This window comes from Lepidochelys kempii, chromosome 5, assembly GCF_965140265.1.
Source record: "Lepidochelys kempii isolate rLepKem1 chromosome 5, rLepKem1.hap2, whole genome shotgun sequence".
NCBI classification, from domain to species: domain Eukaryota; kingdom Metazoa; phylum Chordata; order Testudines; family Cheloniidae; genus Lepidochelys; species Lepidochelys kempii.
In genome coordinates, this window is record NC_133260.1 from 3,399,835 (window position 1) to 3,417,347 (window position 17,513).

The 17,513-nt window shown below is 56.0% G+C and overlaps 1 protein-coding gene across 2 annotated transcripts; it reads right to left on the reverse strand.

Moving 5' to 3' along the window:
* Positions 1 to 5,932: 5,932 nt before the first annotated feature.
* On the reverse strand, positions 5,933 to 14,705 carry LOC140911076 (sigma non-opioid intracellular receptor 1-like). 2 transcript variants are annotated; one of them, XR_012158824.1, is made up of 5 exons: positions 14,422 to 14,705; positions 13,466 to 13,666; positions 10,336 to 10,428; positions 9,290 to 9,649; positions 5,933 to 8,402 (listed from the first exon to the last, which is right to left on the reverse strand). XR_012158824.1 is itself a non-coding variant. In XM_073343349.1 (4 exons), the coding sequence occupies exons 1-4, from the start codon at positions 14,567 to 14,569 to the stop codon at positions 9,423 to 9,425; spliced, it is 669 nt and encodes a 222-aa protein (XP_073199450.1). In that variant the 5' UTR covers positions 14,570 to 14,705; the 3' UTR covers positions 5,933 to 9,422. The 2 variants fall into 2 exon arrangements, 1 of the variants encoding a protein (XP_073199450.1); XM_073343349.1 differs by having other exon boundaries at positions 5,933 to 9,649.
* Between the last annotated feature and the right edge of the window lie 2,808 nt (positions 14,706 to 17,513).

The window sequence follows — 17,513 nt, forward strand, 5'->3', positions numbered from 1 at the left end:
TCCACATGGACAAGGCTTTCTTCCGGCAACTCGCAGAAGTTACTAGATCGCAGGCCCTGGTTCTCATAGGAAACTTCAATCACCCTGATATCTGCTGGGAGAGCAATACAGCGGTGCACAGACAATCCAGGAAGTTTTTGGAAAATGTAGGGGACAATTTCCTGGTGCAAGTGCTGGAGGAACCAACTAGGGGTAGAGCTCCTCTTGACCTGCTGCTCACAAACTGGGAAGAATTAGTAGGGGAAGCAAAAGTGGATGGGAACCTGGGAGGCAGTGACCAGGAAATGGTTGAGTTCAGGATCCTAACACAAGGAAGAAAGGAGAGCAGCAGAATACAGACCCTGCACTTCAGAAAAGCAGACTTTGACTCCCTCAGGGAACTGATGGGCAAGATCCCCTGGGAGAATAACATGAGGGGGAAAGGAGTCCAGGAGAGCTGGCTGTATTTTAAAGAATCTTTATTGAGGTTACAGGGACAAACCATCCCAATGTGTAGAAAGAATAATAAATATGGCAGGCGACCAGCTTGGCTTAACAGTGAAATCCTTGCTGATCTTAAATACAAAAAAGAAGCTTACAAGAAGTGGAAGATTGGACAAATGACCAGGGAAGAGTATAAAAATATTGCTCGGGCATGCAGGAGTGAAATCAGGAAGGCCAAATCACACCTGGAGTTGCAGCTAGCAAGAGATGTTAAGAGTAACAAGAAGGGTTTCTTCAGGTATGTTAACAACAAGAAGAAAGTCAAGGAAAGTGTGGGCCCCTTACTGAATGAGGGAGGCAACCTTGTGACAGAGGATATGGAAAAAGCTAATGTACTCAATGCTTTTTTTGCCTCTGTCTTCACGAACAAGGTCAGCTCCCAGACTACTGCACTGGGCAGCACAGCATGGGGAGAAGGTGACTAGCCCTCTGTGGAGAAAGAAGTGGTTCGGGACTATTTAGAAAAGATGGACGAGCACAAGTCCATGGGGCTGGATGCACTGCATCCCAGGGTGCTAAAGGAGTTGGCGGATGTGATTGCAGAGCCATTGGACATTATCTTTGAAAACTCATGGCGATGAGTGGATGAGAAGTTGGATATGAGTCAGCAGAGTGCCCTTGTTGCCAAGACGGCCAATGGCATTTTGGGATGTATAAGTAGGGGCATTGCCAGCAGATCGAGGGACGTGATCGTTCCTCTCTATTCGACATTGGTGAGGCCTCATCTGGAGTACTGTGTCCAGTTTTGGGTCCCACACTACAAGAAGGATTTGGAAAAATTGGAAAGAGTCCAGCGGAGGGCAACAAAAATGATTAGGGGTCTGGAACACATGAGTTATGAGGAGAGGCTGAGGGAACTGGGGATGTTTAGTCTTCAGAAGAGAAGAATGGGGGGGGGGAGGGGAGGATTTGATAGCTGCTTTCAACTGCCTGAAAGGGGGTTCCAAAGAGGATGGCTCTAGACTGTTCTCAGTGGCAGCAGATGACAGAACAAGGAGTAATGGTCTCAAGTTGCAGTGGGGGAGGTTTAGGTTGGATATTAGGAAAAACTTTTTCACCAGGAGGGTGGTGAAACACTGGAATGCGTTACGTAGGGAGGAGGTGGAATATCCTTCCTTAGATATTTTTAAGGTCAGGCTTGACAAAGCCCTGGCTGGGATAAGTTAGTCGGGGATCGGTCCTGCTTTGAGGAGGGGATTGGACTAGATGACCTCCTGAGGTCCCTTCCAACCCTGATATTCTATGATTCAGATTTCCCTCATGCCCCCGCCCCCAGGCTTGCCACCTATGGAGCTTGCCTAGGAGGGGCTTCCACATTGTCCATCGACCAGGGGCCAGCGGGAGAACGGCACCCTGGGGCCGATGTGCCAAGTGACAGACTGGTGGCCCTGCCAGGCAGTTCTGCCCGGGCCCTATCCCAGCGAGTAAGAGTACGTGGGCATAAACAAGAGAGCTGCCATTACTAGGCCTGGGCCACAGAGAATGGGGTCAGACCCAAACTGGCCCATTTTGGCGCAGGTCCGCTGAGCCCCAAAATTCCTCCAGTCCCTCCCATCCCTCTGCCACAAAACCACCAGGGGCGCCTGGTGTCCTGGGCACTGCCTTTTCTTATCTCCTCCGCAGCTGGGACCCTGGGACAGGCTGCCCACAGCCAAGGAAAGATTTGCTGGGTAAAGGTCTCCCCCCGCCTTTGCTGGACCGTCATGTGGGGAAAGAGAATTGGGGATCAGCAAGGTAAGGGGGTGGGATCCCGGACAGGCTGGGGGATCAGTGCAGACGCTGGGCAGGGGGAGGGATCCCAGCCAGGCCAGGGGATCAGTGCAGATGCTGGGCAGGGGGAGGGATCCCCACCAGGCCGGGGGATCAGCGCAGATGCTGGATAGGGGCGGGATCCCTGCTGGATTGGGATTTCACCACAGGCTGGAATCCGGAGGGGACTCTAGGGGATACCCTCGTGGTGAGGTCTTCGAGGCTGTGTCCTTCCATTGAAACCAACTGTGCCGCATGAGAGCAGCCTGGTCCCCTGCCGGATGCCGTGCCAGGACTGCTGTCATTCCCCAGCCCTCAGCCAGATCCAGGCGGGGCTAATGCAGAGGAGGTGATTCGATGCACCTCGTTCCCACAGGACTGTTCTCCCCTCTCAGATCCCTCTGCTAAAGTCCCCCCTCCGTGCCAGCGTCTCTGTATTACATGGGTCTCTTTTTTGGACCCTGTTGGCACCCCCCCCATACAATCCAGAACGGGGCGGGGGGGGGGGTAGAGGCCCCCTTGCTCTCTGCCCTGCCAGGCACAGGGGGATATGACCGACAGGAGAAGGCTAAACAGCCTCTAACTCTGACTGCTCCTCGCTGGCTCCACCAGCATCGCTAGTTCCCCTCCCATCGGGGTGACGCGCTGCCTTGGCTCCAGGCGGCAGGAAGAGCCAGGCGGGCGACACTAACTTGGAGGAGGTTTGGTGGCTCTGATCCTTGTCTACGGAGACTAGGCCGCACCCGACGCTGGGGTCCTAACGTCCGCTTCTGCGGCCTAGCTCTCGCTGGGAAGTCCTGACACACGCTCGAACCTGACAGAGTGCAGCTGGGCTCCTTGCACCAAACCACACGACTTGTTGTTGTGACTTCCAGGATTGGGCCCATAACCACCATCCTGCCCCGTCACTGCAATGGGACAGACATGGCCTACACGGGAAGCGCCGCGTCTGGGCTGAGGGACAGGAAATTGCAGCAGGGGTCCCACATCAGGTCCAGGACACCTCCCCGCCCGCCTTGTGACACGGTCCGCCCCACAAGGCAAACGGCAAAAAGATCAGAGCGACCCTCCCCACTGGCCTGGGGAACAAGCAGTGGAGTCCAACACAGACGACCCTCCCCACCCTTCAAGCCAATATAGGGCAGGGCCTGCCCGCGATTACAGGTTTTTGTGTAGGTCCTAGAGAAAGATTCCAGCGCATGATTTTCCCCCCTGCGGGTGTTTCTAGATTTGTTCAGCTTGGTAAGAGTCACCTCCACGGGAAATGGAGCTGTGAAGACAGCCTGTTCCCCTTCACAAAAAGCTACTTCCCACCCAGGCAGTGTCTGTGAGGAAAGCAATATTTAGGCCCACAGGATATGGCGTCAAAAATTTTTCTCTAAATCTCGTGCCCGCTGGGAAACTCCAGCCCCCTCCATCAACGCCTACAAGCATGAAAACAGACCTCGCTGAGCCCCCTGCCCGTGGAGGAGTTACTGGCTGGCATGTTTCGTTAGTGCCCAGGTTAGCAAGGCTGACGTTCAGCAAGAGAACTGGGGGGGGGTTGGGGGGGGTGGCAGAGCAGCGCTACAATGGAGGAGGAGAACGAGCTCTATTCATTCAGTCTCTATGTACATTAGTAATGATAACAAATCTACTGGAAAAAAAGCATCATGAGTTTTCCCATCAGAGGGCTGAACGATCCAGCTCTCGTCACAGCCCTGGAAGAATCGCTGTTGTCTCGGGATTGGGAAATCAAAGGTGACATGAAAGCCCTCGGCTCAGCTCCTCAGCAGGTGTAAATCTTCACAGCTCCATGAGGATATGGCCCCTTCTTTCAGCTGTCTGGAAAGACCCTTTCCGAGGGCACAGGCCACCTCCCTTCAGCTCCTTAGAGAGCATCGGGGAGTTTAACTCTGTAATTCAGGGTCCCTGACAATAGGGAACAGGGGTCACCTGTGGGCCAGAAATAACCCACTGGGGGTGTGAGGAACAGTCTGGAGGTGGGAGGGCTCCTGTACACAGCTGGTGCTAGGACAGGGATTCTCAAACTAGGGGTCAAGACCCCTCAGGGGTTCACGAGGTTATTACATGGGGGGTTGAGAGCTGTCAGCCTCCACCCCAAACCCTGCTTTGCTTCCAGCATTTATAATGGTGTTAAATGGCGTCTCATGGTCTCGGAAACCATCCAATGGTCCAGGGACACCTACATCAAACACATCACTGGCCACCGACAGTACCAGGAGGTGTGAGCCGGTACGACATCGTGCATCAACTATGAGAAAGAGACTGAGAGACTTTTTCCATTGGACCATATGAACTGGAAACATAAACTCACTGAACATTAAATCTCACCAAAGGAGGGTAAATCCATCCTCATCATTGTATCCACTCATTATACTCCACACCTGAACATAACCATTATATGAACAACATACCCCCATATCTCAATGTCTGTACTCTGACCTGTTAATCTTTTACCCCCAATCGGGGAGATTGCAGATTATGTATTCCTTAGGCCACCCGTTCCTAAACCGAACTTCGCACCCCCTGATAATCTGTACCTTATTCCCTGATATCCAGAAACTTCTATGCTTAAACTCTGTACCGTTTTCTTTTTATTTCAACATCTTAATAAAATTATTAAATCTGTTCTAAAAAAAAGTGTTTTTAATTTATAAGGGGGGGTTGCACTCAGAGGCTTGCTATGTGAAAGGGGTCACCAGTACAAACGTTTAAGAATCACTGTGCTAGGACCTGGATATAGGTGAAAAATGCAGAGGGGGGGGGCACATAAAGGAGAGAGAGGGAAAAGTGGGCACAGAAAAACACCTCCTCCCTGTGCACCTCAGCCCCAACTGTTGACTTTACTGGCCATGTTAACTCCCATTACACCTGCCTGGGAGGATCTAGCTATGGCCAGAGCCAGCTTCTCTCCTGGACTCACAGGACAGGATGGCTCTGGCTGCAGAATCTCCTTGCCTGAGGCAGTGAGGGGCCAGCAGGAAGGGGCAGCCTGGACGTTAGAAGAGCAACAAAAGTCTCCTTGGGAACTCACTGACTGGGTGCTGGTGCTATTTCGTTCCTTCTCAAGAGCCCAGTCACTGACCCAGAAGGGGGCCCAGAGCACCACAGCTGATCCCTGCCTCAAGGAGCTCAAACTCTCCCAGAGACACGGAAAGTGCCAGACGCCTGGAGAGCTGGGGAAGGGGCTCATGGACCGCTGGAGCCTATTATGGGCAGGCCAATGAGGGAGGGAGTCTTAGGAGGGGAAGGCTGGCACTGGGTGGTTTGACTGCACCCCAAGGACAGCATAGAAGGTGGCAGGGGTTGGTCTTGGCTTGTGCATCACAAGCAGACTCACAGCTGAGTAACAGTAGCATTTTGAAGGGGTGATTCCCCCCAGTGATAGCTATGCTGCTAAAACCTTCCCATGTAGACCAGGCTTTCGTGGCAGCTCCCTCAGGAGACAGGACCCTGGCTACTCCTAGAGAGCAGGGCTGCACATTAAGAGGCGTTAGCTCCCCCCAGTCTCTTTACAGCCTGGAGCTGATCATTAAGGATCAATTTGGCTTCTCTGGCAGAAATGATACAAGCCTTGGATTCAAAGTACTTTTCATTACTGCCCACCAACAAAACCACCTTTCCCCCTCACCGTCCCCGAAGCATGCAGGAAAGGTCTGCACGGGCCAGCTATTCTCTCGCTCTCAAAAACATCAAGCCAGATGAGCATGTTTATTCTTGACACTGATAAAAATAAGTGACCGATTCCAGGCCGTACACGTACCGAGCCACGACAGTCCAATAGGGTGACCAGACAACAAGTGTGAAAAATCAGGACGGGGGTGGGGGGGTAATAGGAGCCTATATAAGAAAAAGCCCCGAATATCAGGACTGTCCCTATAAAATCGGGACATCTGGTCACTCTACAGTCCAAGGACCAGGAACGACACATGCTCTGGAGCCGGCTGGCTCTCATAGTGATGCTCGTTTGGAAACAGACATTACTGAAGAAGGGCTCAATTATTTTCTGACAAGTATTTTGAAATAAATTATCAAAATAATTGAAAATGGTGTGATTATGTTGTGTTCTTTTCACAAATAAAACGTGCAGAGTTTTGCAGAATTTTAAAATGTGCAGCGGAGAATTTTTATGGTTTTGCCACGGAATTCTCTCAGGAGCTCCAGGGTTCTGTGTGGTACAGTCTGGGTGTGGGGAGCTCGGTAGGAGGCCCGGTGGGGATCTGGATGCACAGGGGCTGATTGGGGGGTTCTGAGTACAGCAGGATTGGGACTCTATAGGGGAGACCAGGTGAAGGTGGTTAGAGCTCGGGGGGGGGGTGGTCTGGGTGTGGGGGGCTCAGCAGGGGACTGGATGCTAGGGAAGTGGGCCTTGGTGGGGTTAGGGTGCAGCTCACTGGGGTCAGTGGGGTGTGGGGGGTGCCAATGCAGTGGGTGAGGCTTGGGGGAGGGGGGATTTGGGTACCAGGGTCTTGGTGGGGGGTTCTGGGTGTGGAGGGGTCCTGATGGAGGGGATGAGGCTCAGCTCGGGGTAGGGGGGTTCCAGAAGCAGGGAGGGTGAGGTTCAGCGGGGGAAGGTGTCCAGGTACACAAGAATTGGGGGGACAGAGGGAGCAGCTCGGCGTACAGTGACCCCTCCCCCCGTGGCTGAGGAGCAATGGGCCCAGAAAGGGGGTGGAGGGTCACTATCCGAGGAGCTGCTCCCCCTGTCCACCCAACACTTGTGTATCCAGACGCATAGGCACTAACTCTGTGGAGCACCCATGGAAAAATAATAGTGGATGCTCAGCACCCACTATCCACAGATGATTGGCGGCGCTGCCAAACCGCTGATCGATGGCTTGGGGAGGGCAGAGAGCAGTGAACGCTGGGTGGGTGGGGGCCCCGGGGACGGGATGGAGTGGGGCAGAAAGAGGCAGATCAAAGGCAGATAAAAGTCAGCACCTATGTCCGGACCCCCCTGCACCCATACCCCCAACCCACTGAGCCTCACCCGCTGCACCCAGACACCCCCCACCCCACGGTGCAGATCTTCCTGCAGCCAGGGGAGGTTTCTGACCCAGCCCTGGCTGCTCCATGCAGGGGAGAGAAAGTGGGAGCTTGGACTCTGTTGTCGTCATCCTCCTCTCCTCTGCCCACCCAGGACTAATGTCCCTGGGAAGCCAGGGCATCCCCAGACCGCCTCCCCGGGGGTGACTTACCTCTCTCCCAGCTGCCCAAACAGGGGCGCCCACACTGCTGGGGAGGGGTGAGCGAGCACTGGTGCAGCTGCTCTTTGCTTCCCCACAGAAACCATTTTTCTGCAGGAAGGAAAGAGAATAGGCCAGGGGATCTTTCTGCGCATCCGCAGTGGTGCAGAACTCCCTCAGCAGTAGTTATTTTGACAAATAAAATATGCAGAATTTAATTTTTTTTTTACTTTTTTGGTGCAGAATTCCCTCAAGAGCACCAGGATTCTGTGTGGCGCAGTCTCAGTGCGGGTAGCTTGGTGGGGGGGAGGAGGGGGAGGATCTGGATACACAGCAAGTCACTGGGGGGTTCTGGGTGCAGGGGGAATAGCACTCTCCAGGGGAGTCCAGGTAAAGGTGGTTAGGGCTCAGTGGGGGGGGGGGGGAAATCTGGGTGCTAGTGGCATGGTAGTGTGTGGGTCAGGACGCACCTGGTTGAGATCAGTGGAGTGGGGGGTCTAGCTGTGCGGAGTCCTGATGCAGGGGGTGAGGCTCTGGGGGTGTGGATGAGCTCCTGATGCACGGGGGTTTCCAGGTGCAGGGTGGGTGAGGCTTGGCAGGGGGTCCAGATACAAGGGGGGTTAGGCAGACAGAGAGGAGCTCCCCCTATAATGACCCCTCTCCCTGTGACTGAGAAGCGATAGGGCCAGTAAGTGGGGGGAGAGTCACTGTATAGGCAGCTGCTTCCCATCTGCCCAACTCCCACAAAGCTGGACCCCCTCCCCTAAGCCTCACCTCCCGTTGCCAAGCCCGTTCACAGTAAGCAGATTTTGGCTTCTTTCTTCGTGTAATTGTCTGTTAGGCTATTGTGTCTATTTTGCTTGCTGCTTGTTTTGTGGCTTTCCTGGGGGTGGGGCTCCCTCTTTTTTTATAAAAAAATTTTCTGATGGAGAGCATGATTGACTCTTGGTCGTGCGATCCTCTTCTCTGTCCATGAGCACACTGCAGGGGAAAAAAAGCTTAAAAGGCTGCTTTTGGTTTGATTTTTCCTTCTCCCTTCCCTGCCCCCCAGCCAGGACTAATGTTCCTGGGTGGCCAGGGCATCCCCAGACTCCCCCTTGCCCTCCCCCTGTGGTGACTTACCTCTCCCCCAGCTGCTTTGAGTGCCTGAACACATGCGCCCACCTGCTGGGGAGGGGTGAGTGAGCACTGGTGCAGCTTCTCTTTGCTTCCCCACAGAAACCATTGTTCTGCAGCCAAGCAAAGAGAAGCTGCGGAAGGACAATATTTCTGCGCATGCGCAGTGGTGCGGGATTTCTCCAGAAGTAACAGCTGTAAGGCCCTATGGGGAAGGCAGCCCACAGATTTGGAACAGCGACTTTCCTGCCCTACAGTCTTCAGTAACTAGCTGAACCCCATTTACTCCACTGCAGTTACTCCAGGTTCATCTGGGGATGAGTGAGCTCAGCAGCTGGCCCTATGCTAGGTATACACCTGCTGGGAATGGTTTCTATCACATGCAGAGTGTGTATGTACACAATGATCCATATCACACATCCCCCTCCCCCCGATTGGTTTTTCATAGGTCCCCGGCTTTCAGAGAGCACAAGAGACAGCAACAACAGGCAACAGAGGGTGGCTGGCTGCAGAGCCCCGGGTGTCTCTCACTCACACGCAGGCTAGGGTTGCCTGCTGCAGACAGAGGGGACGGACACCCACAGACGTGGGCAGCAGCTCAGTCGCTGCAGTCTAGTTACAGAAATATATAGGAACATTTGGATATTAAAAAAATAGCGATCTAGGTATATCCATTATCTGTTATTGCCTGTTTCTCCCCCAGCTGAGTGCTCGCTGCGGCAGGCGGACAAGACAGTGAACGTTCAGCCTACCTGGCACACCTGCACACGGGGACAGAAGTGCTCCTGCCCATTGCCTTTCTGGTACAATCTGCAGGAAGTGGTGGGGGATGGGAAAGGGGAACCCCTTCCTCTGAGGTTGTGTTGGTGCTTGGGGAGGGTAGTCTCACTGGGCCAGCTGGCTGAAGTAGGCACTGGCTTCCACAAGGAAGGCTTTGGCACAAATCCGGAAGGTGGAGAACAGGGTGACGACGTCCTGAGTGCTGAAGATGGTGTCGCTCAACACAAATATGAGTGAAGGGGGAATGAAGCCTCGGCCGTACTCCACCATCCAGGTACCAGCACTCCACTGGACAGCTGTGACCTCTCCGGATTTCTGCACTATGGTGTCCCCTGCAGGCAGACAGACAGACACAGCACTGGCCGTTATTTTGAACGCTGAGACATCATCAGTTCCAGAGCGCCTCTCCCAGTATATCTCCAGGGACAGCACACAGAGCTCTTTGTGGGCCTGATCCTGCAAGATGCTGAGCACCCTCAACTGAGCAGCCCAGGACAAGGGGCCTGGGAGGAGCTCAGCACCACACTGGAGAACTGCCAGACCAAGGGCAGGGCAGCTAATCCAGAAGCCTGTCCCTGACACTGCCCAGTACCAGCTGCTTCCAAGGAAGATGCAAGGACGTCCCCTAGTTGAAAATTATGAACAGCCTTCCCACAGGGGCAGTTTCCCCCTGACACAGAGCTCCTGCTCTGAACCAGGAGGCCTTATAACCCTCCCCATTTTCTTTCAATTCCACCTGATGGGAGTGGAGATGTGCTTGTTACCCGTCAGTGTGTATGCTTTCCCTGAATCCTACTCACCTCTTGGCCTCCATGAGATCTAGAGGTGTGGTGTTCTGCAGGCTAATCTGCTGTAACCCTGTATGTTTCCCTGTGTCCCAGGGCTAGAGCTAACGAGGCTCTAGTGTTACCTGATCAAATCGCGACGTGAAAAGCCCAAGGCAACCAGCCCTGCAAAGGCAGCTACACAGGGGAGGCCTGCGAGTGTGTGGGGCTGGCGCTGACAGTGTCACACGCACCTGGGTAATAGATTTCACTTCTGGTCGTCCCCTCCTTCCACTGCCTGAAGGTCCCTAAGACGATGGCATAGTAAATGTCAGCCCAGTACCGACCTGCGAGAGAGGCACAAAGCGTGAAATCTGAGCAATGGGGCAAGACAGCCCACTGCTAGTGCCCGACGAGCCCCGAAGGCTGCTCTGTGCGTTGGCTCAGCCATCACAGAACAAGCCTAAAACATCAGCAGGCTTCAACACTCATACAAGTAGGGAGAGGCGGTTTACGCTAGTCCAAGTGCCTAGAGTTGCTAGTTTCAGTCTTGGACCAATGTCAAAGAGCCAAATCCAGGACCTTGCACATCCCAGCTTGCTGGTTCTCAGTGGAATTGGTGTGCTCCTATCCCTGGCAGCCCAGAGATCTCAAGCCAGGTCATTCCCACACCAGGCATTTCTCACCCCCTGGGGCTCCACCCTCAATTTCAGAGCTTGGCAGACAAGCCCTCGCTAGCCAGCAGGGGGAAGACCCACGATTTGCTGTTTGGAAGCTGGGAGGCTGGTCTGTAAAACACGAAGCACGCTGGCTTTCTGGCTGCAGCTGCTCCTCAGAGGGCAGCTGCATAAACCCCTCTGAAACTGAGGGGAAAAGCAAAGCGAGATAGGAACCTCAACATTGCCACTTTGAAATCCTGTTACTTGAGACTGGCCTGGGCTAGAAACCTCGAGGGGAGCAGTACAGGTTTCACAGGGCTGCTCGGAGACAAGATGCCTGCCCACAATTCTGCGGGCCTGGTTCAGTGCCCTTTGAAGTCAATGGAAAGAATCCCCATGGCCTGGGGCTGAATCACGTTGGTTAACCTGCATCGCCAGACTCTGCACAGGGTTTGTGGATGCTGCAGCCAAGGCCGCCCATGTTCACCCCCCGTGGTGGTGAGGCTAGGAGAAGAGAAGGCAGGCTTGGCTCGGCAGCCACAAGCAGCGATTTGGCAACCCTCTGCCCCCGACCCAGCCACTCTTGTGGGCAAGGCATAGGTGGGGGCATGGAGCACTGGGATGTTCCATGCACAGGCAGCAGCACGGAGAGGGGAGCGGGAAGTGGCAGCACATGGGGGGGGGGGGGGAAACTGCTCCCCTTGGCAGGGCCCATGGGGACACAACAAGTAGCCAGATCCAAGCTGTGGGTGGAAGGGATTGTTGCACCAGGTTTGGAAACCTGGATATTAAGGCCCCACCCTCCCTCATCCCACCTCCCTGTTCTCACGCTAACACAGGGGGAAACAAGTTGCACCCACAGGGAAAAGCTTCTACTTGCTGAGCAGGTGAAGCTGGTTTGTGGTTGCTGAGTATTAATGTGCATGAAGCTACAGTGGCAGGTGCTAAATGAAGCCCAACCAAGCCTGCTCCTGGAACCACCCACCCACCCACCGAAAGATGTACTGGCCTAAGTGACCGGGCACTGGGCTGGTACTCGGGAGACCTGGGGTCCAGTCTCACCCCTGCCATGGACGTGCTAGCTGCCCCTCTCTGTGCTTCTGTTTCCCCATCTGTACACTGGGGAGAGCAACATGGACTCTCCCCTCTTTGTAAAGTGTGTGGATGGAGAGTACGAGACCAGAGCTAGGCGTTACCAGCACCCCTGGGAGAGAAGATGCTTGTGTTGTACTGATATATCATACAGTGGATGAGTTAGCCCCTTTTAATCCCGCTAGCCAGATACCCTGGTTTATTGCCCTCTCTGCCTTTTGGGAGAGGCTGCTGTGACCTGAGTCAGTAAACAGGACACAGGGGCTTAAACACTGGTAGCTACCAAAGGCTGTTCACGGACTATTAAATGGTCAGAAAACCCTGAGCCCACCGCAGAGGGACCTATAATAAATACAGGCATCTGGACAGGATACACAAGCACAAGGATAACCACCCCCCTGCCTCATCCTTGGCTGCTTCTCTCCACTCTTGCAGTGCCCAGACACAGGGCTGCACAGACAGAAAGAGCATTTGGAGAGGCTAGTTCTTAGCTCCAGGGAATAAAGTTCCTGATACTTCTGCTCTCCTGGTTCTCCAAGATCTTCCAGCTCTCTTTGCATTTGGTTAGTGGCATCTCCTCCCCCCTTAATTAACTAGCAGGTCATAAGGTACAGAGCTGCGCACACATAACAACATACCTCCTAGGGCACTAGCTTGAGCAGGTGTGGTCAGACTGACTCCTGGTCCCCAGACCATCAGCACTAGCAGACAATGGGCAGTACAAAGTGGATGGCTAGGCAGCAGTTCTGCGGAAAAGGACCTAGGGGTGACAGTGGACGAGAAGCTGGATATGAGTCAGCAGTGTGCTCTTGTTGCCAAGAAGGCCAATGGCATTTTGGGATGTATAAGTAGGGGCATAGCGAGCAGATCGAGGGACGTGATTGTTCCCCTCTATTCGACATTGGTGAGGCCTCATCTGGAGTACTGTGTCCAGTTTTGGGCCCCACGCTACAAGAAGGATGTGAATAAATTGGAGAGAGTCCAGCGAAGGGCAACAAAAATGATTAGGGGTCTGGAACACATGACTTATGAGGAGAGGCTGAGGGAACTGGAATTGTTTAGTCTGCAGAAGAGAAGAATGAGGGGGGATTTGATAGCTGCTTTCAACTACCTGAGAGGTGGTTCCAGAGAGGATGGTTCTAGACTATTCTCAGGGGTAGAAGAGGACAGGACAAGGAGTAATGGTCTCAAGTTGCAGTGGGGGAGGTTTAGGTTGGATATTAGGAAAAACTTTTTCACTAAGAGGGTGGTGAAACACTGGAATGCGTTACCTAGGGAGGTGGTAGAATCTCCTTCCTTAGAAGTTTTTAAGGTCAGGCTTGACACAGCCCTGGCTGGGATGATTTAATTGGGGATTGGTCCTGCTTTGAGCAGGGGGTTGGACTAGATGACCTCCTGAGGTCCCTTCCAACCCTGATATTCTATGGGTAGTGCTGCTGACCACACTGATGTGGCCAGCCCCTGCTTCTGCTCAGGCGGTGGATCAAAATGCATCTCAGCATTACCTGGCTGGGACTTGCAGCTCTCCTGCCCCAGATACCTGCTATCCCCCTGATGGTTTACCACAGGAAATCAAAGGCAGCAGCCTCCAAACCCAAGCCTCGATGCTTGAATGTAGCTGAGTCCTGCTTACCCGAGTGCCCCCCGGTGTCGATGGCCGTCCCAAAGAGCAGCACATACTCAGTGAGCGAGGCATGGAGCAGGCACATGGAGCCCATCCACCCGCCCGTGTTGACAAACACCCACTGCAGGTCCTCGTCTGGCAGGATGTGGCCTGGGTGCTTCTTCCGCAGCTCCACAATGATCTTGGAGAAGGCCTGCTCATGGTCCAACCCTGCAGCACCAAGAAACCCGGGCAAAGTCAGCACCCCCAGGATGCCCGCACCCCGGTCCATAACCCTGCCACCTTCTTGGTGCCCAGCCAATAGAAGCCACCGAACCCAGAATGGGGACCCTGGCTTCATTCAGGGAATCAGGCATTAGAGACAGGATCTAACATGCTCCACTCCAGTTATTCTCTGCTGCTCCCCCCCAGCCCCGAGCTGCAGCCCCTTGGGTCCCCTTCCGAAACCCCCCATCCCCCCGAAGCCTCTGCCCCATGGGTCACCCCCAGACCCCCACGTCCCTGTACCATGGGTCCCCACCCAAACCCTTCAACCCTCTGCCCCATGGGTCACCCCCAAACCTCCCCCCCCGAGTCCCTGTCTCATGGGTCCCCCCCAGACCCTCACGTCCCTGTACCATGGGTCCCCACCCAAACCCTTCAACCCTCTGCCCCACGGGTCACCCCCAAACCTCCCCCCCCGAGTCCCTGTCTCATGGGTCCCCCCCAGACCCTCCAACCCTCTGCCCCATGGGTCCCCCCCAGACCCTGCCCCATAGATCCCCCCAGACCCCCCCAAGCCCCTGCCCCATGGGTCCCCCCACACCCTCCCCGAGCCCCTGCCCCATGGATCCCCCCCAGACCCTCCAACCCTCTGCCCCATGGGTCCCCCCCGAGCCCCTGCCCCATGGATCCCCCGGGACTCCATCCCCAGGCCCATAGGTTCTCCTCACGGCCCCAAGTCCCAGCCCCGCGCCCGGACCCACCCGCGTGGTGCCGCCCGAGCGCCGCGATCTCCTCGGGCCGGAACTCGAAGGGGCGGGAGGCGACCCAGCTCCGCAGCCCCTGGGCCAGCAGCGCCAGGCCCAGCAGCGCCAGCCCGGCCCGCAGCGCCCGCGACCCCAGCGCCCGCATCCCGCGCGCCCCTCGCCGCCAACCGCCGCGGCGCGCGCCGAGCCTCGCCGGGGGGCGGGACCGCCCGCTCCGCGCCAGCCAATGGCACCGCTGGGGGCCCAGGGCACCGGCCAATCACAGCTCGCAGGCTGACGCCATGCGGCGGGGCCGAGCGGGCACTGGCTCGGAGTGACAGACCAGGGGGCGGGGCCGAGCGGGCACTGGCTCGGAGTGACAGGCCGGGGGGAGGGGCCGAGCCGGCACTGGCTCGGAGTGACAGACCAGGGGGCGGGGCCGAGCGGGCACTGGCTCGGAGTGACAGGCCGGGGGCGGGGTCGAGCGGGCACTGGCTCGGAGTGACAGGCCGGGGGCGGGGCCGAGCGGACACTGGCTCGGAGTGACAGACCAGGGGGAGGGGCCGAGCGGGCACTGGCTCGGAGTGACAGGCCGGGGGAGGGGCTGAGCGGGCACTGGCTCGGAGTGACAGGCCGGGGGCGGGGCCGAGCGGGCACTGGCTCGGAGTGACAGGCCGGGGGAGGGGCTGAGCGGGCACTGGCTCGGAGTGACAGGCCGGGGGCGGGGCCGAGCGGACACTGGCTCGGAGTGACAGACCAGGGGGAGGGGCCGAGCGGGCACTGGCTCGGAGTGACAGGCCGGGGGAGGGGCTGAGCGGGCACTGGCTCGGAGTGACAGGCCGGGGGCGGGGCTGAGCGGGCACTGGCTCGGAGTGACAGGCCGGGGGAGGGGCTGAGCGGGCACTGGCTCGGAGTGACAGGCCGGGGGCGGGGCCGAGCGGGCACTGGCTCGGAGTGACAGGCCGGGGGCGGGGCCGAGCGGGCACTGGCTCGGAGTGACAGGCCGGGGGCGGGGCCGAGCGGGCACTGGCTCGGAGTGACAGGCCGGGGGCGGGGCTGAGCGGGCACTGGCTCGGAGTGACAGGCCGGGGGAGGGGCTGAGCGGGCACTGGCTCGGAGTGACAGGCCGGGGGCGGGGCCGAGCGGGCACTGGCTCGGAGTGACTGACCCAAAACCAGGAGCTGTGGCGTGGTGGCAAAGTTCTCACAGGAGAGGTCGCGGCACTGCTACCCTTCCTTCTCCGCTACTGCTGGCAGCAGCGTAGAAGCAAGGATGGCATGGTATGGTACTGCCACCCTTATGTCTGTGCTGCTGCCCCCGCTCTCCAGCCGCCCAGCTGTGAAGGCAGCAGCATAGACGTACAGGTGGCATGGAATGGTATTGCCACCCTTCTGCACTGTTGCTGGGAGGGTCCTGCCTTCAGAGCTGGGCGCCTGGCCAACACAGCTGTGAAGGCAGCACAGAAGTAAGGGTGGCAATACCGTGACCCACCTGCAACTCCCTTTTGGGTCAGGACCCCCAGTTTGAGACATGCTGGTCTCCCCCTGTGAGATCTGTATGTTACAGGGTAAAAGCTCACAAAAGACCATATTTCATGGTCCATACTGCGTTTTTCATGGCCACAAATTTGGTAGGTCTTTAGACATAGGACAGGGGCTGCTCCCCTCCCTAACTGCTGTGCCCACAAACAGCCTGGCAGCTCCTTTGGGAAGATCAGCCTCCAGAAACAGCATGACCTACTCTGCAGCAAAGCATTGTGGGATTTTCCAAGGTCCCACGCTGTTGTGGGGTGCAAGCAGGCTCAGAGCAGCGACAGCCCCAAGACACATCCCTGACCGCCTTGTGACACAGTCTGCCCCACGCAGAAAATGGCGAAAAGATCAGGTCAACCCTGCTAGCCTGGAGAATGAGTGGAGCCCAAAGCAGACAATCCTCCCCACATTTCAAGCTAATTGCGGGGCCTTGGCCACAATGAAATGTTTTTGTGTAACTCCCAGAGAAAGGTTCCAGTGGACGCTTTTTCTTTGCCTTAGGGCGTTTCAATAGATTTGTTCAGCTTGGTAAGAGTCACCTCCATGGGAAATGGAGCCGTGAAGACAGCCTGTTCCCCTTCACAAAAAGCTACTTCCCACCCAGGCAGCGTTTGTGAGGAAAGCGATATTTAGGCCCACAGAATCTGGCATCAAAAAGTTAGCTCTAAATCTCGTGCCCGCTGGGAAACTCCAGCTCCCTCCATCAACGCCTACAAGCATGAAAACAGACCTCTGTGGGCAGGAGCTGCAGCTCGCTGAGCCCCCTGCCCGTGGAGGAGTTACTGGCTGGCATGTTTCGTTAGTGCCCAGGTTAGCAAGGCTGACGTTCAGCAAGAGAACTGGGGGGGGTCGGGGGGGGGTGGTGGTGGCAGAGCAGCGCTACAATGGAGGAGGAGAACGAGCTCTATTCATTCAGTCTCTATGTACATTAGTAATGATAACAAATCTACTGGAAAAAAAGCATCATGAGTTTTCCCATCAGAGGGCTGAACGATCCAGCTCTCGTCACAGCCCTGGAAGAATTGCTGTTGTCTCGGGATTGGGAAATCAAAGGTGACATGAAAGCCCTCGGCTCAGCTCCTCAGCAGGTGTAAATCTTCACAGCTCCATGAGGATATGGCCCCTTCTTTCATCTGTCTGGAAAAAACCCTTTTCTAGGGCACAGGCCACCTCCCTTCAGCTCCTTGGAGAGCATCGGGGAGTTTAATTCTGGCCACAGAGTAATTCAGGGTCCCTGACAATAGGGAACAGGGGTCACCTGTGGGCCAGAAATAACCCACTGGGGGTGTGAGGGACAGTCTGGATGTGGGAGGGCTCCTGTCCACAGCTAGTTCTAGGACCTGTATAGGTGAAAAGCGCGGGCGTAGGAGGGGTGCAGATAAAGCCATGTAAGGGCAGAGAGAGGGAAAAGCGGGCTCAGAAAAACACCTCCTCCCTGTGCACCTCAGCCCCAACTGTTGACTTTATTGGCCATGTTAACTCCCATTACACCTGCCTGGGAGGATCTAGCTATGGCCAGAGCCGGCTTCTCTCCTGGACTCACAGGACAGGATGGCTCTGACTGCAGAATCTCCTTGC

Coding starts and splice junctions, on each gene's coding strand:
- LOC140911076 (XM_073343349.1), bottom strand. CDS start 14,569: ATGCGGGCGCTGGGGTCGCGGGCGCTGCGGGCCGGGCTGGCGCTGCTG. Junction 10,429..13,465: donor CGACACCGGGGGGCACTCGG/GTAAGCAGGACT, acceptor CCTCTCTCGCAG/GTCGGTACTGGGCTGACATT. Junction 9,650..10,335: donor AAGTGAAATCTATTACCCAG/GTGCGTGTGACA, acceptor GTCTGCCTGCAG/GGGACACCATAGTGCAGAAA.